The 22,704-nt window shown below is 57.9% G+C and overlaps 1 protein-coding gene across 1 annotated transcript in view; it reads right to left on the reverse strand.

Moving 5' to 3' along the window:
* The window catches only part of LOC117648444 (semaphorin-1A-like), a 142,720-nt gene extending 122,017 nt beyond the window's left edge, over positions 1-20,703 (reverse strand). Inside the window, exons 1-2 of the mRNA XM_034390948.1 lie at positions 20,695-20,703; positions 20,368-20,606 (exon numbers count right to left, since the gene is read on the reverse strand). Of these exons, the coding sequence (XP_034246839.1) occupies positions 20,368-20,606; positions 20,695-20,703 (248 nt within the window). The remainder of the gene's footprint in view (positions 1-20,367; positions 20,607-20,694) is intronic.
* Positions 20,704-22,704: the final 2,001 nt, after the last annotated feature.

Consider the following 22,704-nt stretch of genomic DNA (forward strand, 5'->3'; position numbering starts at 1 on the left):
TCTATGTCTCTGTCTCTCTCTCTCTCTCTCTCTCTCTCTCTCTCTCTCTCTCTCTCTCTCTCTCTCTCTCTCTCTCTCTCTCTCTCTCTCTCTCTCTCTCTCTCCTCCATTTGCATGGCGGGGGTCCGCGCGTCCCGCGCTTCGTTACAGCAAAGCCCGCGGACGGACGTGGCGGATTTCGGAATCAGAAGATAGTGTCGCCGCGGATCCCCTCTCCCTCCTCTGTATTCTCCACGCCGTGTGGCAGTGTGGGCGCCAAGGAGAACTAAGGACCTCTTACTCCGCAAAAGCCCCGCAAAGACTGCTTCGCTCAGAACCGTCTTTTCTACATAAATCTGAGACTTTTTTGCGCGCGCGAACCGTGTCAGATACGCGTTTTTTACATACAGGGAAACGGCGGGGAGTACAATTTGTGACGTTTCTCGCTCTGGGAGTGGGGACGGTGACCCTACCCGAGATACGCGAGCCATTCCGAGGGTTGGAGTCGCCGAGAGTAAGACGCGCGGTGTATCGTCGCAGCAAATTGTGCCGTCTTAGTTGCGTTCACATGGAATGAGCACCATTTGCATAGATTTGGAAGGGCTAGCAAGGAGGGGCGGGATTTGCCACGGACCGACTTCGATAAGCCCTCGATAACCGGATCAGGCGGTGCTTTCTGACGCCCGTCGTGCATACGTTTATCGCAGAATCGTCGCACAGAGGGCCAGAAGACCGGTGCAGGCGGTCGAAAACCCAGACTCAGTCACGGAACGGGGCTCCAACGGAACGTGTGAGCCCACCAATGGATTGCTGTCCGAACGAGGAATCCATTGGTGGGGTCACACGTTCGGTTCGAGTCCCATTTAGCGACTCTGGAGCTCAAAGCGCGTCTAGAGTTTTGGCCGCCTCCGCCGAAATGCAGAATTTGGCCGCGTGCAGCCGGTACTTCGAGTGGCGCGGCTCGCTTAAAGCGGAAGTGCCGTCGCGCCGCCGGGCCGCCCTCTTAAAGAAGAACACCCCACCGGGCCGCCTCACCTCGCCCTCGCCCCACCTCACCCCACCTCCGAGTCCACTCGGGCCGCCGAGTCCGCCGCCTCGTGGCCGTAGGTCTTGATTCGCGGGAAGAACGATGGCGATTAGGCTCAGCCAGCACGACCAGCATCCGGAAAGGAGGGTGGGAAAACGCACCGAATGGAAATGGGGATGGAGTGGGCGAGCAGTGTAGGGCACGCGGCTCCCCGCCAATCCAGACGCGTCGCTATCAGTGTGCCTCACACCAAGTGCCTGCGCGTCCACGCGTCCCACAATGGACGGGGAGGGGCAGTGGGAGCGGCCCAAACTGGTGCCGACGCGGTCAAAACTCCAGACGCGTTTTGAGCTCCAGAGTCGCTAAATGGGACTCGAACCGAACGTGTGACCCCACCAATGGATTGCTCTCCGAACGAGGAATCCATTGGTGGGGTCACACGTTCGGTTCGAGTCCCGCTTAGCGACTCTGGAGCTCAAAACGCGTCTAGAGTTTTGGCCGCCTCCGCCGGTCTTCTGGCCCACTGTGGGGTGCGCAAGGCGGCGAGGGCGCACAGTTCGACGATCCCACGGCGGGGCGTGGGCGGGGGACACGCTAGGCTGCGCTACGCTCGGCGCTACGCGAGGGGGGACACGCCGGGGGTGCATCTTCCTATCACGGCGCGAGTATCCCCTGGGAGGTAGGCAACTGCTCCCTAATTGTATCGAAGCACGCGTCCCCCTCCCCCGGCGCCAACTGCGCCAGAATTATCATCACTATTCGCCCCGCCCACACACATCCAAATTGTTCTTGTTTACCGCAATGGTTGTTGCTGGCTGCCACAACTCTTGTTGTTGTGGCTTGGTAGACTTTGCGCCTTTGCTGTCAACGCCAAAAAAAAAACCGTAAGATGAAAAAAAAAGAAAAAGTAAACACTTTCACGTCCCAATTATTGGCTCTACAAGGGGAGCCGTCGTCGCCCCTCGCCACGTGAGGGCAGGGGGCGTTTTGTCAAGTTTTTCATAGTGCCTTCCTCTGCTGGGGCGGCGTGCGTCCCAGTGCGTGTCTGTGTGAGCGGGGAGAGTGCGTAAGTGTGTGTGTGTGTCAGAGAGAGTGGGGAGACTGGGTAAGTGTGAATGTCTCCGTGGCAGGCTCGGACTGGCCCCCAAAAGGCCCCGGCGGATAAGACCGCAAAAGGCCCCCGATCATCATTATGTTTTTACCCTTCATGACCAACTTTGTGAGGCTACCGCTCCCAAACTAGTTGCGGTCAATAGCCTTCCCGATACAGGGCATGAAAGAGTAGGGTCTTAAGAATACTAGGGCGTCGAGGGAAGCCTTCTACGGCAACTGGATTGGACACAGTGGCCACCCAAAGTCAGCAAAATCAGCAAATTTCCGAGATTCGACCACTTTTTGGCCAACTTGGTCGGAAAATCGTTGCGGTCAAAGCCAAAATCGTTGTGGTCAACGTCTTCCCGATACAGGGCATGAAAGAGTGGGGTCTTAAGAATACTAGGACGTCGAGGGAGGCCTTTTACGGTGACTAGATTGGACACAGTGGCCACCCAAAGTCAGCAAAATCAGCAAATTTCCGAGATTCAACCACTTTTTGGCCAACTTGGTCGGAAAATCGTTGCGGTCAAAGCCAAAATCGTTGTGGTCAACGTCTTCCCGATACAGGGCATGAAAGAGTAGGGTCTTAAGAATACTAGGACGTCGAGGGAGGCCTTTTACGGTGACTAGATTGGACACAGTGGCCACCCAAAGTCAGCAAAATCAGCAAATTTCCGAGATTCAACCACTTTTTGGCCAACTTGGTCGGAAAATCGTTGCGGTCAAAGCCAAAATCGTTGTGGTCAACGTCTTCCCGATACAGGGCATGAAAGAGTGGGGTCTTAAGAATACTAGGACGTCGAGGGAGGCCTTTTACGGTGACTAGATTGGACACAGTGGCCACCCAAAGTCAGCAAAATCAGCAAATTTCCGAGATTCAACCACTTTTTGGCCAACTTGGTCGGAAAATCGTTGCGGTCAAAGCCAAAATCGTTGTGGTCAACGTCTTCCCGATACAGGGCATGAAAGAGTAGGGTCTTAAGAATACTAGGACGTCGAGGGAGGCCTTTTACGGTGACTAGATTGGACACAGTGGCCACCCAAAGTCAGCAAAATCAGCAAATTTCCGAGATTCGACCGCTTTTTGGCCAACTTGGTCGGAAAATCGTTGCGGTCAAAGCCAAAATCGTTGCGGTCAACGTCTTCCCGATACAGGGCATGAAAGAGTAGGGTCTTAAGAATACTAGGACGTCGAGGGAGGCCGTTGACCGCAATTAGATGGGACGCAGTGGCCGCCCAAAATCAGCGAAAACGGCTACTTTCGTCCTATATATACTAGGACTCTTTGACCAACTTTGTGACGTTACTGGTCCCAAACCCGAATGGCCCCGGCAGATTTTTCGGCCTGTCTACCCTGGCCAGTCCGAGCCTGCTCCGTGGTGTGCGAGGCGGGGTCGCAGGCCCCGCCGACTGATTCCAGGAGTCTTTTTTCATCGCTCTGTCTCTCTCGCACCTGTGCGGGCCACCCTGCGAGTGCGAGATGGACAGAGCGAGTCTGGCGCGGAATAAAAGACAGGTGTCCGTCCGGGCTGCAAAGCCCCAGCCAAGCTGCGAGAGCGAATAACGAGATTTCGACGGCTTATTGGCGAGGAGAGGCGGGGACACGCGGGCGAGGGAGGGGGAGGGGGGACACAAACGTCTTCCCTCCTTTTTTTGTGTCCCTCTCCTCCTTCCCACCCTCGTCGCAGCCAGCGCGCTGCGCGGGACCGACCTACAAAACCAATCACCCAGACTCCCGGCCGCGTCCACCCCTCCACTTGGGGCTGATGTCTGTGTCAACCTGTAAACCTGCCTCCTGATTGGAGAGAGAGAGAGAGAGAGAGAGAGAGAGAGAGAGGGGGGGAGAGAGAGAGGGGAGAGAGAGAGAGAGGGAGAGAGAGAGAGAGAGAGAGAGAGAGAGAGAGAGAGAGAGAGAGAGAGAGAGAGAGAGAGAGAGCGACTGCAGGCTAGCAGGCCAACGCAATCGCCTGCAAGGTAGGCAACAGCAACGCAGCCCTGCACGCAGTCTTAAGGGCTGCCCACCCAGCCGGGCGCTCCTCAGGCCGGCCTACTCCAGGCCAACTCCCGGTCGAACCGTGCCCGGGAGTTGCCCGGGAGTTGCCCGGGAGTGGGTTGCCTCCGTCAACGCGTGCAGCCTTCCTGCCCGACGCAGCCGCGGCCGCGCGGCGGTCGGCTTCCGGAAAGTGGGGCACGAAAAGGAGGATCCACCGCAAGCCAAAGCTCGGCCAACTTCTTAATTAACTTGCTATTTATCCGCAACGATTCCATTCATCCCCAGCGAGCCGAGCCACGCCCAGCCCACAGTGGGCCGGAAGACCGGTGGGGGCGGCCGGAATTCGAGACGCGGAGTCGGTAAGCAGGACTCGAACCGAACGAGTGACCCCACCAATGGATTCCTCGTTCGGAGAGCAATCTATTGGTGGGGTCACACGTTCGGTTCGAGTCCCAGTTAGCGACTGGAGCTCAAAACGCGTCTAGAGTTTCGTCCGCCTCCACCGGTCTTCGGGCCCACTGTGGAGCCGAGCCTCTCCTGCCGTCGGACCGCACCGCGGTGTCCGCTGGATTAGATAGCCGGCCCGGCTTTGGGCTATCTCACGGCTGCAGCCCGGTGGAGCATCAGCTCTGCATTTCTTCGCCCCCAGCCATTAGCAAGTGCTGACTCGAGCAGGGCCTCACTCTTTCCACTGCGTGAGGTCAGGTCGCTTAACGCGGCGAGTACAAGTTTTTTTTTGGACGAGTCGGCGTTTCTCCGCGTGCGGGAGGTAGCCGACCACGTTGCGAATAAGGAAGCACACTAGACGGCATTCCCCGTCGCACGCACGCACACACACACACGCACACAGAGTCGGAAGGCACGTGCCAGTGGTTGCGGAGGACGGCACAGACCTGCCGCTGAAAACAACAGAATGGACGGTGCCGACGCACACAGTCAACACAGGGGCCTTTCGCCGCCGGTCTGTCTGTCTGTCTCCCTGTCTGTCCGTCTGTCCGTCCGTCTTTGTCGCACTGGGGGGCAATGACACCCCCCAAACAATTCCGCGGAGCGTTTTTCGTTGTTCCCGTCGGTCCCCGCGGACGGGCATCTAGACTGTCCCCGTGGATGGCGGAGCCCGGGCACGCGGCGCACTTTGACACCTGCGGCTACTCTCTCTCTCTCTCTCTCTCTCTCTCTCTCTCTCTCTCTCTCTCTCTCTCTCTCTCTCTCTCTCTCTCTCTCTCTCACACACACACACACACACACACACACACACACACAGAGCGATAGCATGCGGCTTTGCAATCGCAATATCCTCCGACTATTATTGTCCAGACTCTTCCTTTTACCTTTCCCGCGCTCGCTTATCACACGGCCCGCAGCGCGGCACACAAAAACTCACCTGAAACAAGCAGAGAGAAACACAATCGTCAACGACCAATAACGAAACAAAACGAAACGGAATCAAAACAAACTCGGTTTATTAATCCGACCCCTTGATGCTGCCAGTCCCTACGTCCGACGCGCCCGGGCGCTTACTCATTTCGAACCGGGTGAATGAATTATGGGCCGTACCCAAACGCTGCGCACAGTGGGCCAGAAGACCGGTGGAGGCCGTCAAATTTCGGAAGCGTTTTGAGCTCCAGAGTCGCAAAATGGGACTCAAAACAAATGTGTAACCCCACCAATGGATGGCTCATTTGAAGAGAAATCCATTGGTGGGGTCACGGGTCACACGATCATTTCGAGTCCCATTTAGCGACTCTGGAGCTCAAAACGCGTCTGGAATTTTGACAGCCCCCACCGGTCTTCTGGCCCACTGTGCGGCGGTTCCTGGCGCAGCGAACACCGCTCCATCACGCCACGTGTCTCCCTATCAGGGGGAATCTGAGAGGACGCCGTGACGACGTTTAAAGGATTTAAAGCGCATTTAACGGCGGTGCCTGTGACCGCCGAGTGAAAGTTCCAGGTCGATGGTGTTCCCGAAACGGTGGGTGTTAGCTGCCTTTTTTCACTAGAGAGACTTCAGTCAAGAATTCGATTCAAATTTTCATTGCTCAGAAATAACGCGTGTGACACTTGCTGCGTTCTCAAAATATAAACATCTAACATCGGCTTTCATTTTTCTTGAAGGCCTCTCTCTCTCTCTCTCTCTCTCTCTCTCTCTCTCTCTCTCTCTCTCTCTCTCTCTCTCTCTCTCTCTCTCTCTCTCTCTCTCTCTCTCTGATAGAGAAGACCGCGTGGGCTGCTCTACCCCGCCTCCTCCTCGGCGCCGTGTTCTTTAACAGCCTCCCATTAATACCTCAACACCTGCCCGCGCCGCCAGTCCGCCGGGCAGGCAGGCAGGCAGCAGGGGGAGAATAAATCTCGAGAAAGCAAGAGGCAGGCCGGACTCAAGTTCTGTATTTCAATAAATTCAGCACCGGCAGGAGAGGAAGTCTTGCGGGGTAGAGTTGGTGAGGACGTCCGCGACGCACAGTGGGCCAGAAGACCGGTGCAGGCGGCCAGAACTCTCCAGGCGTTTGGAGCAATCCATTGGTGGGGTCACACGTTCGGGGACTCTGGAGCTCAAAACGCGTCTGGAATTTTGGCCGCCTCCACCGGCCTTCTGGCCCACTGTGCGACGCTTACTCCGGGGACTTCCGGAGACGGACTGCTCAGAGGCGTACGTCATTTTCAGGTTCACAAGTTGGCCGACTGCAGTAAATTAGTCCTCGGGATTTGAACCGCGCGCTTCCGCGTCGCCACGCGGCCCCCACACTGTAAACGGATTCCTTGTAATTTTACAGTATAATGCCGTTCAGGACAGCCAGCCAGGGGCCTGGTGGACCTCAGAGAGAGAGAGGGGGGGAGATGGCATCTGCGGGGCACTGCGACCTCCCCCCCTCCCCCCCCCCTCCCCTGTCTCCCCGCCGCTTCTGTATCGCATTGTCTCCGGGGCCCTCTGTTTCTAAACCAAAGCGGAAATCAAGGCAAAAAGGACAGGGACTTAGGGAAGCAGCGAGAAACATGTTGGCTTCTTTTTCTTTCCGTCGCCAAAACTAATTTCCGTTTCATCAACAGTAAGCGTTTGTGTTGTTGTTGTATTATTATTATTATTATTATTATTATTATTATTATTATTATTATTATTATTATTATTATTATTATTATTATTATTATTATTATTATTATTATTATTATTAAACGATGCACGAGGCAACCGTGTCCTACCAGGGCTAAACTCGTTAACACATTACTGCTATGTTTGTGACTCCACTGGCCGGTAAGACACACACACACACACACACACACACACACACACACACACACACACACACACACACACACACACACTAGAGGTCCGGGAACTACTTTGCTGCTCGTTTTCCAGCGTAAAACACGTATAGCATTCTAATTGTTTCGTGCAACACACACCGGCGGGGGCACACGGCGCGCGCGTGCCTGGCCGGTACTTGGGCCGGTTTAGTTGGACTCTGGCTGCTTCTTGTTTGATCTGTTCGCCCCGCCTTGTGTGTGCGTGGTGTGTGTGTGTGTGTGTGTGTGTGGTGTGTGTGTGTGTGTGTGTGTGTGTGTGTGTGTGTGTGTGTGAGTGTGTGTGTATGTCAGAGGATGGCCACAAGACGGAAAGAATATGGCTGCGTAATAAGGCTGCACCGCCGTTTAGCGTTCGCCACGGAATGGCTCGGCAATCGCAGACTGCAGCCCGCTGCAACCCCGCCAGCGGCGTCTGTCTCTCTCGCACTCGCGGGGCAAGCCGGGCCCGCGCCGGGAGTGCGAGAGAGACAGACGCAGCGGCACTTGTTGGGCGGCAGCGGCACCCTAACGACGTTGAACAATAGCCATTGTACAAAGCGATGCGCCCCGCCACCGCCACTCGCCAACAAATGGGCGGCAAGTAGCCTGCCCTGCAGCGCAGTGGGCCGGAAGACCGGTGGAGGCGGACAAAACTCCGAGACGCGTTTTGAGCACCAGAGTCGCAAAAGAGGGCTCAAACCGAACGTGTGACCCCATCAATGGACTCCTCGTTCGGAGAGCAGTCCATTGGTGGGGTCACACGTTCGGTTCGAGTCCCATTTAGCGACTCTGCAGTTCAAAACGCGTCTGGAGTTTAGACCGCCTCCACCGGTCTTCTGGCCCACTGAGAAACGCAGGGAGAAAGGGCGAGGTGAACTTGAACCTGCCGGCCGGCCCCGGCCCGGTGCAGTGTCGCGCTGCAGGCGGGGCCATGGGCCGAGGGCCATGGGCCATCCGTACATGGAAGCCAATCGATCAACGTCGGCCAGTCTGGCTCCGACAAAACACATACATCTCGCTGCTCGCGCCGCCCGCTCCTGCCTCGGCCTCACTCCGGACGCCTTTCCGGGCAGCCCCGCACAAAGGCAAAAAGAGATCCGGGCGATTACCCCCGCCGGGGCCCCGCCGGGGTTCGAACCCCGAAATCTGATGAACCTGAATGGCAGCACTGCTGGCGGGGCGCGCACATGCGATCCATTTCGGGAGGGCCCTCGAGGGGCGCACAGTGGGCAAGAAGGCCGGCGCCCGCTTCAGTCCTGTGTAGCGACTCCGCAGCTCAAAACGCGTCCGGAGGTTTGGCCGCCTCCACCGGCCGTCTGGCCCACTGTGCGCCGCGCTGAGGTGGAATATGCACGGCGTCCGAGTCTGGGGGACGCCGCGCCGCACAGCGCCGTACAGCTCGCGGTCGCCGCCCGAGCTCTCAACTTCGATATTGCGCGGTGGGGCCCAGTCAGGATTAGAACCCCCATCTCCAGAAGCCCCCCACCTAAGCACAGCACGGGGCCTAAAGAGCAGAGCCGCCTTCTAATGAAAACGCAGCTCCCCCTCCAGCCAGTCACCCAGACGCCTTTATCACAGTGGTGGCGTCTCGCTGTGTGACCTTCCTGCACACTGTCGGGGTGACAAACTTTACACGCTTAGGGCACCTCCCTTTCCTTTTTTGGAGAGGGTTGGGGCGGGGGCGATTTTCTGTTTTACTCTTCATTCAGTATATTCCTCGATTCCTGGATTCCTCGATCGGAGAGCAATCCATTGGTGGGGTCACACGTTCGCTTCGAGTCCCATTTAGCGACTCTGGAGCTCAAAACGCGTCCGGAGTTTCGGCCGCCTCCAATGTGAAGCGCAGAAGCACCCCAAGCGCGTGCGGCACACCTGGCCGGCACCAAAATAACAAGGGGCCGCTTAATTTTCAAGCGCTGCCAACTTGTGCAGATCGTAAATAATCCGGTTCCAGCAGCCAAGACCGAGCCTGCTTGCTGGCCCACTGCAAAGCGCGCAAGCAGAGCGCCAGCGCACCAGCCAGTCTCGGGAGGGAAATCTGGCTCGCGCGCGCGTTAGTGTGTGTGTGTGTGTGTGTGTGTGTGTGTGTGTGTGTGTGTGTGCGTGTGTGTGTGTGCGTGTGTTAGCCAACTTGTCGCTTGCCTTTGCGCGGCCCCCGCACCGCGACACTCGCAAAATTTGAGTATCGGTACCTCTGCTATCTCCCTGCGCGCGCACCATTTTCTGCCCCCCCCCTCGGGGTGTGTGTGTGTGGGGGGGGGGGGGGGTAGGAACCCTTCAGAGGCAGTGTTCGCGAGGCACTTCAAAGGCGCCTCACCGCCGAACAACACTCCGGTACACACCGGTACAGAAGTACTTCCCAGAAAGCGGTGTTTTCGGGGCACGCGGGACGCGAGACGCGCGGCGGCGAGGCGCGGGTGTGCCTACCCTCAGGGCGGTCCGTGGGAGGGAGAGGAGGGGGGGGAGGGGGGAGGGCCCACACAGTCAGTGTAATGTCTCGTGAAATTCAGGCGACGCCTCCCGCGGCGCTTCGGTACCGCCGCCGCTACATCGAGGGAACATCTTGGCGCGGCGTAACGACCGCACACACACACACACACATACACACACACACACACACACACACACACACACAGTCCCAAAAAAAACGGGGGTCGAACCAATTAGCTTATCGAGTCGGAAAACAGTCGAAAGGATTGACGCGTCGCACCTCTTTGGCTATAAACGGCGGATGGCGTCAAAACTAGAAACGGAAAAAGACGAAAAAAAGAAGTGGGATTGTAAACGGCCGTCTTAGTGGCAATCATTATCGGTGGGCCGGCGACGCGCCGTCGCACATTCGCTGACACGTCACGATAAAGGCGGCCGCGACGATCCCGTTTTTACTATCTCCCTTACACATTTAAGGCACGCCGGGAAACGCAGCGTCGTTTTACGGGCTGGATTTACGGTGCACCTCCTCGCGATACCGAACCGGCCAACCGGCTGACAGTGGGCCAGAAGACCGGTGGAGGCGGCCAAAATCCAAACTAAACCCTAGACGCGTTTTGAGCTCCAGAGTCGCTAAATAGGGCTCGAACCGAACGTGTGACCCCACCAATGGATTCCTCGTTCGGAGAGCAATCCATTGGTCGGGTCACACGTTCGGTTCGAGGCGTTCGAGGCCCGTACAGCGACTCTGAAGCTCAAAACGCGTCCAGTGATGCCGAAAATTTGTCCCTTTGAATTTCTGTGCACCTAGGGTTTTCGCGCGACTTTCTCCCCGTGCGAAAGGAACGACAACAAGTCCGGGAAAGAGAGAGAAAAAGGCGTGTGTAAATGTTGACCGTCTTGCACACGTCCAGTAATGATGCAGAAGGAGCGAGAGAGACGGACTGCCGTCATTACCGGCGCATTAGTTTAGAGTGGGGTGGGGAGAGAGAGAGAGAGAGAGAGAGAGAGAGAGAGAGAGAGAGAGAGAGAGAGAGAGAGAGAGAGAGAGAGAGAGAGAGAGAGAGAGAGAGAGAGAGAGAACAAAAAACATCAAGGAAAAGTGAAAGAAGCGAGACAAAAAATAAAAAGACAGGCCGGTGACGGCGGCGACGCGGCAAGGCGGCACCATGACAATAACGCCAGGCCGCGGCAGAGAGGGGTCGCAAACTCTGCAAGGCTTATAGAACAATTATTACACTTGCCGGCTAGTTGCGACGGAGAAAACGCAAACTACTTTGCGCCGCTGATTCGACTATGAAATCCGGAACGCCCCACCGCGGCAGCGATAACTGCCTGTTTCGGGCGGCTGGTGTGAAAACGGGCTGCCATAAAGGCAAATTAATTTACAGAAAAAACAAATTCAAAATTGTCTTTTGAAAAAATCTTATTAGTAACAGTCTTAAATTTTACGGTCGAGAAAATTTTTGGGTGTGTGTACGTTTTAATTTTTTGTAATTTTTTGCCACTTGCCGTGCCTTCTCACGCAACATGAAACTTTCGGCCGTTCTGCAATTACTGCGGACATGAACTCGGAATCTAGGAGGACCTGCGCGACGAAAAATATATGCGCAGGAAACTCGGGGCGCGCGGTAGTGGGGGGAATTGGACCAGAGCCTCACATTACAGGGCAAAGACCCGGCGGAGACACGATGATGATCAAGTCAAGTGTGGGCCCGGCGACGGCTAGCGACGGCTAGCGACGACGCAGCGCTAGTGCGAGCGAGAGGGGCATACTTCTCCAGGGGGAGCGAGGGAGACGCCGCGTCGCCGCTCCCACGACGGCTGACACCTCCACGGCGCAGACAATGGCATCTCTGTCAGACAGACCACCAACGACTATTGCAGACGTCGAACGCCGCGGCCAATACAACGCCTCAGGAACCGACAAAAATAACCGACGACTTTCCTGCCAAGTTCCGGGCAAATATTCATCGCCGAGGCACAGTGGGCCAGAAGACCGGTGGAGGGGGCCAAAACCGCGGACGCGTTTTGAGCTCCAGAGTCGGTGAATGGGACTCGAACCGAACGTGTGACCGCACCAATGGATTCCTCGTTCAGAGAGCAATTCGTTGGTGGGGTCACACGTTCGGTTCGAGTCCTATTCAGCGACTCTGGAGCTCAAAACGCGTCCGGGATTTTGGCCGCCCCCACCGGTCTCTGACCCACTGCGCGCACGTACCCGAGACGAACGCCGAGCTCCGAATCGGCTCGGCGAGAAAAGCCCCGTCATCAGGCGGAGTGCCGAGGCATCGAATACCGACAGGGCCTCAACGTCACCCTCCGGGCAGGCATAGAGTGGAGAGAGAAAGAGACAGTCCCGTCCCGCCCTGACAGTCGCAAGCGAGGCCAGCGGATTGGTTCTGTCGCCACCCCCACCACACAGTTCCGAGCCGCGGGTTCAAAACCGCACTGCCATTTTGTTTATTTCCCGTGCGACATATCTGAGAGTGCAACTTGCTACCGGACCCGGTCCATTTTCCACACGGAAACCCAAGAAGGATGGTCCGGGCAAGGGAAGGTCCTGGCGAGGCACAATGATACTTGCTGGCGTCGCTCCGAGGTAATTGGTGACAGAGTACCGTTTGGCCGCGGAGGGCTGTGTGGTTCGACAAACACCTCAGCCCATTTCATTTGGCGTCAGGGTGCGTCAGGGCAAGGGAGTGGATCAGTGTTTGTCGTTGGCAGTGCCGTGGGCGTCGTGTGGGGGAGGGGGAGGGGCCCACCTGCCCCGTCTTCGAGCCTTCCGGGTCACCAATCCATTACTAACCTGTATTCACACTCGCGGTACCGCCGAACTCCCAGCCACGCGGCCTCGGCTTCATTGTCTCTGACGATGCACAGTGGGCCAGAAGACCGGTGCAGGCGGCCAAAACTCCAGACGCGTTTTGAGCTCCAGAGTCGCTAAACAAGACTTGAACCGAACGTGTGACCCCACCAATGGATTGCTCTGCGAACGAGGAATTCATTGGTGGGGTCACACAATCGGTTCGAGTCCAGCTTAGCGAAGCTAGAGCTCAAAACGCGTTCAGTATTTTGACCACCTCTACCCGTCTTCTGGCCCACTGTGCATTGTCTCTGAAGTTGGCGCGCCCGCTGCGGGTCTCGGTATCTTCCGCCCTCTTTCGCACCGCCGACGCCCAAATTAAGAGCCGCAGAATATCTTTTGCAACAACAAGAGCCGTCTTTCGCACCCTTATCACCGAGCCCTTACACTTGGCCGCCTTGTCTGCGCTGGACGCCACTTCTCTCTCTCTCTCTCTCTCTCTCTCTCTCTCTCTCTCTGCGCGTCTTAACGCCGAGGCTAACTTTTGGCCCGAGAGCGGCCAACCTCCAAATTGCCATGCAAGAAAAACTCGTCGCCAGTTCCAACTACTTTAAGCTCGGCCTGGTACAGTGGGCCAGAAGACCGGTGGAGGTGGACGCGTTTTGAGCTCTAGACTCGCTAAACAGGCCTCGAATCGAACGTGCGACCCCACCAATCGATTCCTCGTTCGGAGATCAATCCATTGGTGGGGTCACGCGTTCGGTTCGAGGCCTGTTTAGCGACTCTGGAGCTAAAACGCGTCTAGAGTTTTGTCTGCCTCCACCGGTCTTCTGGCCCACTGTGCTGGCGAGGGCGGCCCGGCCCCGGGTACTGCAGGGAGTACTATCCCAGTGTAGTGGTGTCGGGCTGCCCAACTACGTGGACACTCCATTCAATTTGGGCGCTAAGTTGAGCCGTCCCGCGGGAAAGACACGGCCGCTCCACCTTCAACGGCCGCTAATTTAGGGGCAGTTTCAAAAATGAGTTTGGCCTGCGGTTCAGACACGGCGAGACTGCTGATGCGGAGGAACGTCGTGTATTTTCTTCTTTTTCTCGTTTTTCTTTTTCAAGGATTTCGACGAAACTTTTCCCTAATAAGCCTTGTTTCTAGTTATTTACAGTTGATGAAATCCGTCAAATTCGCGGCGTTCCCGGCCACCCCCTGAGGAGGCCCTTTGGGGGGTTGGGGTCGCCCCGCAGTTGGTCTGAAGACCGGCGCAGGCGGCCAAAACTCTCGACGCGTTTCGTGCGTCCAGAGTCGCTAATCAGGACTGGAATCGAGCGTAAGTCCCCACCAATGGATTCCTCGTTCGGAGAGCAATCCATTGGTGCGGGGTCACACGTTTGGTTCCAGTCCCATTAAGCGACTCTGGCGCTCAAAACGCGTCTAAATTTGGCCGGCTGCGCCGGGTTTCGCTGGGCCACTGTGGGCCCCCGGAGCCACCCCCAGAGCCGCCCCCGACGAGGCGGTGGCGAGGCGCTAGCCCGACCCGTTCATTACCAACTTCCGCATTCAATCACATTCACTCAGACATTCATCGACCTTTTTCTTTTATTTTCCACCAGTTTTTTTTAGCCGCAGAGTTGTTTGCCAGAAATATTGAAAAAGTGACTGCGGAGTACGGTCGTCACAGGCCTCGTTTCTAAAGACGGTGCACAAGGAGTACCACGTCAGCAAAGTACAAAAAAACAGGAGAACTGATGCATATTTGATTTAAGGTATGCTGGGCAAGCGTTATGCTCAGGAACATTAAAAATTTTAAGGTAATTTCTTAAAAATTGGAATCACTCGCGGAAACTCGGCTCCTCCATCCGTTGAACAGATCGACGCCTACCATCTAGACAGGGTGTCCATCAACCGAGCCTTATCAAGGGACGACCGTAGTGTTACGTGATTCATGGACGACCCCTGCAGCACTCTGCAGGGCTCGGCAGGGCCGCGGTTCGATGCCAACCGGGGTCGGAACGGAGCGCCATCTCTACCCAGAGCACGGAATTAATTTATTCGAAGCGCAGTGATTTCGAGATCTCGTTTGGATAGCTGAACCACGGCCCAGGACGGCCCAGGAAGTCCCAGGATGTCCTCAGAGGCCCCAGAACGCCCCACGATGCCCCCAGAGGACGAGGACGCGGGGTTCAACGCAGCACAGCGGCGCAGGCGGCCGAAATTCTAGACGCGTTTTGAGCTCCAGAGTCGCTAAATGGAACTCGAACCGAACGTGTGACCTCACCAATGGATTGCTCTCCAGACGAGGAATCCATTGGTGGGGTCACACGCTCAGTTCAAGTCCTGCTTATTGAGTCTAGCTCAAAACGCGTCAAAATTGTTGGCCGCCTTCTAGCCCACTGTGCGTGTGGTTCGCGCAGTGCCGAGGCGGGGGGAGGAACGCACTCCGTTTATCACTGCCGATCCGCCAAACTCGATTGTTCATTTAACTTTCGTCAAGCGGTGCCGTTCCCACCGTCTCTTTCAAACCGACCGCGCCATCTTTCCGACCATTTTCCCATCTTGACCGGGGCGGGGCGGGGCGGGGGGGTTCGCCAATTAGATCGGCAGGGCCGCAAACAAACAGAGTACTCTACTTTCAGGGGGAGCAGGCCGCCTACATTAAGATGGCGTCCGAGATACGCCCCGCCAAGAGGCTATTCCGATCACGTCACCGAGTCACAGGCCGGAGGGGGCGGCGGCGGCGGCACACTGTGCGGCGGCCTTTTCGCGCCCGACGCTTCATTAGCAGCAGGGAGGCCGATACACGCGGGAAACAGAAGGAAATCGACTTTTCAACCCGAGTTCAACCCAGTGTTTCGAATAGTTTTTTTCCTCAATGTTTCTTTTTGAGGACTGATTTTTCGGAAGTGTTGGTGACGCTGTTCCCTTCTCGAATCCTCGTGAGCACGCGGCCCGTCCCGCGCGGCACACCGTTAGCGATCGCCACGGCGGTCCGCGCTCCGGCAGCGCTCGCAGGGCAATAAGCCTCGTCCTGCTCCTTTTTCCGGGACGGGTCATTTGTCAAGGACCGGGCAAGAAGTCGCCATGCACCCCTCGGCCTGCCCGGCCCGCGCACAGTGAGCCAGAAGACCGGCGAAGGCGGCCAAACCTCCAGATGCGTTGAGCTCCAGAGTCGCTGAATGGGACTCGAACCGAACGTGTGACCCCACCAATGGATTCCTCGTTCGGAGAGCAATCCATTGGTGGGGTCACACGTTCGGTTCGAGTCCTGTTCAGCGACTCTGGAGCCCAAAACGCGTCCGGGATTTTGGCCGCCTCCACCGGTCTTCTGGCCCACTGTGCGCATGGGGGCAGCCCGCCGCGGTATTCCCTGCATGCGTCACCCGCCTTCGATCGGGCTGCGGTTTGCGGCCTGCTCCCGCGACACTGTAGTCAGTCCGGCACTGCGGACGCACGCGAAGGAAAGTCGGGCGTCCTTGTTCTTTTGCCTTTCGGGGCTCCGGAGGTCTCCGGGGGGCTCCGAGCCCGGCCTGGCGGCCCGGCCTGGCCACGGACACGCACTGGCGGCACAGACTGCGCGCGAGGACGTGCTGGAACTGGATGGCCGTTGCGTGCAGGGGGCTACTCTCCCAGCGAGAGGACACACTCAAACAAGACAAGAGAGGACTAAAATTATGCCAAAAAAAATCACAAAAAAAATCACAACCTGTTTCCATAATTCTTTTAAATGTTAAAAAAATTGTTTTTAATTTAATTTAAACATTAAAAAAACTTTCAAAAAAAAAATTTCCACTGTTTTTTTTTATTGAAGTGTAACACAAAAATTGGTTATTTTTTCTATACTTTTTTTTTTAAAACAAAGACGGCCGCACTGCTGCAAAAAAATTCCCAAAAAGCAGTGCGGTACAGGCTGAGGAAAGGGAAAGGGGGGGGGATATCCCTCTAGCGGGTCGTCGAACAGGCGGCAAGAAATCTCGGCCTGATTGATTGCTTCCGATTGAGGCGGCGTCGTTGCCCGCGGCGCCCCGACAGCGTCGCCCCGACACGCATGCACGCCGCCGGCGTCGCCGCCTCCGCGCCTTTTTTCGCCCACTTTTTCGGGAATATCCTCCTCCTTCCTCCTCCGGCCACTCTGCCCGATAGTGCACAGTGGGCCAGAAGACCGCTGGAGGCGGCCCAAAATCCCGGACGCGTTTTGAGCTCCAGTCCAGAGTCGCTAAATGGGACTCGAACCGAACGTGTGTGACCCCACCAATGGATTGCTCTCCGAACGAGGAGTCCATTGGTGGGGTCACACGCTCGGTTCGAGTCCTGTTTAGCGACTCTGGAGCTCAAAACGCGTCCAGAGTTTCGGTGTTCTGGCCCACTGTGCGGTGTCGGAAGCGCGGGCCGCCGCGGGCAAGAACGACGCATCGAAGAGGCTCGTCTCGGGGCTCATCACCGTAACGAGGCGGCACTACACCAAAAGACTGTCCGGCCGGACTTTCTCCTTCTGGACAACATTCAGGGAAACATGCGCCGCCGCCTCCGCTGTCTGTCTGCCTGTCTGTCTGTCTGTCCGTCCGTTCGTCCGCCCGCGTGCCGCGATACGTCACGCGACTCACGGTCAGTAAGGCATTGGAAGGGCGCACTCGTGACCGAGTCGTATCGGCTGCACGGCTGCCAACTGCGCGAAAAAACAAACAACAACAACAATGGTGCAGGCAGCAACGGCCCTGAGACTTGGCCTGGCGCCTGCGAGGTAGGCCGCGCGGCGCAGGACTGCTCGGCGGGTTTGCCTACCCCGACCTTCGCAGGCGCTTGCGGCACGGCGGCAGGGAGGCGGAAAAACGCAGGGAAGCCAAAAAACGTATCCCTGTCACTCGAACCGGACGTGTGACCCCACCAATGGATTCCTCGTTCGGAGAGCGATCCATTGGTGGGGTGACGCGTCCGGTTCGAGTCCCATTTAGCGACTCTGGAGGTCGAAACGCGTCTTGGGTTTCGGCCGCCTCCACCGGTCTTCTGGCAAGTCCACTGCGCCTCGGCGGCGGCAGGAGCATCCTAGCAGCTAGATGCCATCTGCCGCGCGAAAAAGTGTCCGGGCACGTGCCGACTGGCCGACTGCGCTTTCGCCGCCAGATGCACCATCTGCAGATGCGCCAGCTGCGCCATTACCCTCCACTGCGGTCGGCGGGGCGGGGCGGGGCGGGGCGGGGCGGGGCGGGGCGGGGCGGGGCGCGGTGCCCCCTTCCTGGTCGGTCGCATCGGGACCAGGGACTGCAGGGCCCGGAATCGGACTCCAATCACTCACGGCAATCAGGAGGCGCTCCGGCAACGCGCAGGGGAGGGGGAGAGAAGGGGTGGGGGGCGTCCACCACACCCGCACTATCGAGGCCAGTCGTTGTAAAGGGGTTGCCGGCCAATCACACTGATCATCGGTGTCAGTTATGAACTCAAGGGGTTCAGTTACCGGCCTGATAATCAAGCCCCTGTGTGTGAGAGCTTGTTTGTGTGTGTGTATGTGTGTGAATGTGCGCGCGCGCGTACCTAATACTCCCCTTCGGTCAATTCCCTCTAGGTGCCAGTGCTTCCCCCCCCCCCTCTCTCTCCCTCACACACACACACACACAACACACACCGGATTCTATGCACCTTCTGGCTGCCGTGGCACCACGTACTGCAGACGCAGTAACTCCTCAGCGACTGCCATTGCAGCCAAAGAGGATGCACCAAGCGTCATTACGTGATCGAGGGAGAGAGAGGAGGGGAGGGAGAGGAAAAGAGAGAGGGAGAGAGAGGGAGAGGGAGAGAGGAGAGAGAGAGAAAGAGAGAGAGAGAGACGCTCTGTCATCGGCGTGATTTCAACACGTGGTTAATGACAATGACAGATTCGGTGTGCAGCTGGTCCCGGTGGTGGTCGTCCTCGCCGACCTCGTGGTCGTCTTCATCGCGATCCTGGGCGCGCTGCCCCGAGACGCGGTCCGCCCCGTCCCAGTGGTCCCAGTGGTCCGGGTGGCGGACAAGCCCCTCGTTACGCCGCTAATTACTCCCCCAGACAATTGGCAAAGAAATTCCGTCTTCTCTCTCTCTCTCTCTCTCTCTCTCTCTCTCTCTCTCTCTCTCTCTCTCTCTCTCTCTCTCTCTCTCCCCCTCTCTGTCTTTCGTGGCGTACGGCAAAGTGCGACGCGACGAGTGAGACAGACACAGAAGAGGCGACAGACTTGCAAATGCAGGCGAGGGCGGTGAGGCTGGACGAGGCTCGGCCAAGGCGCGCAACGCGTGTCCGGCAGCCTTACGGGCCTTACAGGCCTTACGGTGTCGCAGCGGCCGGGCCGGCGCCTTGATGGATGACCCGCGGGGAGATTGATCGAACACAATCAACCGCAAAGGGTCGCCTTCGGTCGCCGCCAACTCAATCGCAACGGCGCACAGTGGGCCAGAGGACCGGTGGCGGCGGCCGAAACTCCAGACGCGTTTTGAGCTCCAGAGTCGCTGAACAGGACTCGAACCGAACGTGTGACCCCACCAATGGACTCCTCGTCAGGAGAGCGATCCATTGGTGGGGTCACACGTTCGATTCGAGGACCAATCAGCGACTCTGGAGCTCAAAACGCGTCCGGGATTTGGGCCGCCGCGAGAAGTTAACACTGTCGCGACGCGGGGGAAATTCGAAGTGACGCGCGGTAGACTCCGGCAATTTTCTCGAGGAAAAACGGCGCGCGCCGAGAGCCGTGACGTCACCACAAAGAGGGGCACTCCAGCGGCGGGGCGGCGGGGGCCCCGGCCGGGGCGGTGGGGCCGCATGGCAGTGGCGCTGCGCGCTGCGGGCCGGGGGGCCTTTCGGCGACGGTAACTCACGGGCACCCCCTTTCACGTGAGAAGTCGCGGCCGGCTTAAATCTCCATCCCGCTGAACGCTCCTCTGCCGTGTTCGTGTGTGTGTGTGTGTGGTGTGTGTGTGTGTGTGTGTGTGTGTGTGCCGGGCCATTTCCAAGCCCAGCAAGGCTATTTCAGAGCGACAATCCTTTTTCCCACGGACTGCAATGCAGCTATTGTCATCTCCAACGTGAGGTGGGTACGCCTGCCCCACGCCCGCCCCAGCCCCCCCCCCCGCCCCGCCCCACGGTGGTATTGGCATCCACTCCCCGTGCTGCACTATCTCTGTACGCCTCCACGGCCGCGGCGGCACGGAGGCGGCAGGCCGCTTTTTCCATCTCTCTCTCGCCTTCTCGGTCAGTGTCACGCTGCGGCGTTATACTCCGCCTCTCTCTCTCTCTCTCTCTCTCTCTCTCTCTCTCTCTCTCTCTCTCTTCTCGGCGGGGTGGTTTGACAGCGGTACGGAAGCGAGCGGCGATAGGGTGTGCCCTATCAGGGGCTCCCCTCCCCTCCCCGCGCCCAGAGCGGCGCCCTCGGTGCCCCCAGAGGCAGATTAAGCGATGCGAGAAAAATACCTCTCTCGGCACACCGCAGGAAATGGCCCCGGGCGCGACGCGGCATATCACGCCCCGGTAGCTCAGTCAGCTGCGGGGCGTGATTTCGCCGCCCAAGGTCCCGGGTTCGAGACCGCGCCCCGGCGGCCTCGATTTTATAGACGCGTTTTGAGCTCATGCGTCGCTGAACGGGACTCGAACCGCACGGTTGATCCCAGCGATGGATATATCGTTCGCAGAGCAATCCATTGGTGGGGTCACACGTTCGGTTCGAGTCCCATTTAGCGACTCTGGAGCTCAAAACGCGTCCGGAGTTTTGACCGCCTCCACCGGTCTTCTGGCCCACTGCGACACTCACCATAGGGGATGACGAGGCGGGCGGGCACATCCTGGACCCAGGCGCCGCCGACGACGGCCCCGACCAGCGCGACGACCGCGAAGAGGGCCGAGACGACGGAGAGCTGCAGCAGGTGCAGCCGGGAGGCCCGGAGGCCGGCCATGTCGCCGAGCCGCGTCTAGCGGTCCCCTGGAGGGGCGCCTGGAGGGGCGCTGGGCTCGCGGGGGCTCTCCCTGGGCTGGGCCGGTATCAGCATCTCGCTAGCCAGCGGCGTCGCTCCTGCAAAAAACAAACAGCCGAGTGGTTAGCGCGTTCGACTGCCAAGCCGCAGGACGGTGGTTCGAGTACAAAGTTCATCTCTCTTTTTTTCGCTGCGACGGCACGTGGAGGGCAAGACGACCCCGTGAGAAAGCCGCCGGGTGCCCTATTACGGACAGAGGGGGCAGAGAGGGAGACGGAGAGAGGGAAAAAAGTTGGGCACAGCGAGAATTATCGGGGAACGGAACGTATCACGTATCCGAAATGTGGGAAGAGGACAAGTGTGCCAAAAAGCGGCGACGGCCTCCTAGAAAGGGTACACCATGAAAAACGGCGCATAGTGGGCCACAGTGGAGGCGGTCGAAATCCTGTACGCGTTTTGAGCTGCTCCAGAGTCGCTAAATAGGGCTCGCTCAGCGACCCTGGAGCACAGACCGCGTCTAGAGCTTCGGCCGCCTCCACCGGCCTTCTGGCCCACTGTGCGGCGCCTCGAAAGACACCCGCCAGAAAGGCTAGGGCTGCGGGGCTCGCACCCAATGACTGCGGCGTCTGCACTGCAAAAAGCGCGGCCTCAGCACCCGGAACAGATTCCAGCGAGTGACCGACGTTTCCCCGTCTCTGCAATGAAAAGCACCAGGAAAAGGTCCACCGTCCGCTCGCCCGGTCTGTCTGTCTGTCTGTCCGCCTGCTACTAAATTATCATGCAGACGGGCAAGGAGCCTTTAGTGACTCGGCAGCGACTGAGGGGGCGCCTTCCCTGGCCTTTCCCTTCGGCCAAAAATCCTCCACCTCTTTCTGCCTTTTCCAGCACACGTTCGGCGCCTCGCCGAAAATCCTACTTCTAATGTCCGAACATCTCTGAAAGGATTATCCGATTCAAATTCCGGTTTTCTGTTGTTTTCTTCTAAGTCCTTTGCATGGCGATTGTAAAGGTCACTGATCGCAGGGTATAAAATAAATAAAGTTTTTTTTTTGTTTTTTTTTGTGAAGTTGGCTGTCCCGGCTTGGCCATGCGCCGCTACGCAGTGCTCGCCGCTCAGGTGGCAAGCCTGGCGTGGCGTGGCGTGGCCGTGCCGGGCTGGGTCCCTGGGGAGGCGCCTGTCAGTAGGGAAGGTGGTCGCCGGGCTGACCAACCGCACCGAGAGCACGGCCTAATGAACTGCCAATAATGTGTCTCATTAAGGAGCAACCGCTATTCGCAGGAGAAAATCACGTCTCGCTGGTCTTCACGGAGTCCTGCACAGGCTGGACCCCGCCGTTTTTCCCATGGTATTACCCCCCGCCCCCCACACACATACCAATACACAGATACAGAAGAGGGCGCACACACACACACACACACACACAACTTTAAAAGGTTCAGAAGTAACTCCAAATCTTGATCACCCACTTCCGATAAAGAAAGAAGACTATGCCCCCCTCTCTCTCTCTCTCTCTCTCTCTCTCTCTCTCTCTCTCTCTCTCTCTCTCTCTCTCTCTCTCTCTCTCTCTCTCTCTCTCCCTCTCTCTCTCTCTCTCTCTGGGCCCTGGGGCGCCGTCACCCGGGGGCCCTCATCCAACCAGTCACTCTGGGGCTCCGGGCAGAGAGGCGGGCTAAGGGGTGGAGGGGCGAAGGGGCCTTGACTGACAGCGCGTTCGGCTTTCATCCATTACGGTCCGGCCGCTTCCAGGAATGCCCCCTCCCACACGTGCCGGTGCATACGCAGTGCATGCGCGCGCTGCAGCGAGTCGCTTGCGTCGCTCTGTCTCTCTCGCACCCGTACGACGGGACGCCCCGCGAGGAAGACAGAGCGACGGAAACAACAACTCGGAGTCAGGCAACGTGTGACCCTACCAATGGATTCCTCGTTCGGAGAGCTATCCATTGGTGGGGTCACACGTTCGGTTCGAGTCCCATTTAGCGACTCTGGAGCTGAACATGCGTCCGGGATTGTCTCCACCGGTCTTCTGGCCCACTGTGCGGCACCGGAGGAAGGTGACGTCAGGATTTTCGAAATGACCGCGGGCCTTCCGGGGGAGATGGATCCCAACTTGGGTCCACACACAGTGTGCCACACTTACCGGGCCGCTCCGGAGAGCCTCAAGGTGCGAAGCGGTGCG

Source organism: Thrips palmi, unplaced genomic scaffold (assembly GCF_012932325.1).
Source record: "Thrips palmi isolate BJ-2018 unplaced genomic scaffold, TpBJ-2018v1 HiC_scaffold_3, whole genome shotgun sequence".
Taxonomy (NCBI): domain Eukaryota; kingdom Metazoa; phylum Arthropoda; class Insecta; order Thysanoptera; family Thripidae; genus Thrips; species Thrips palmi.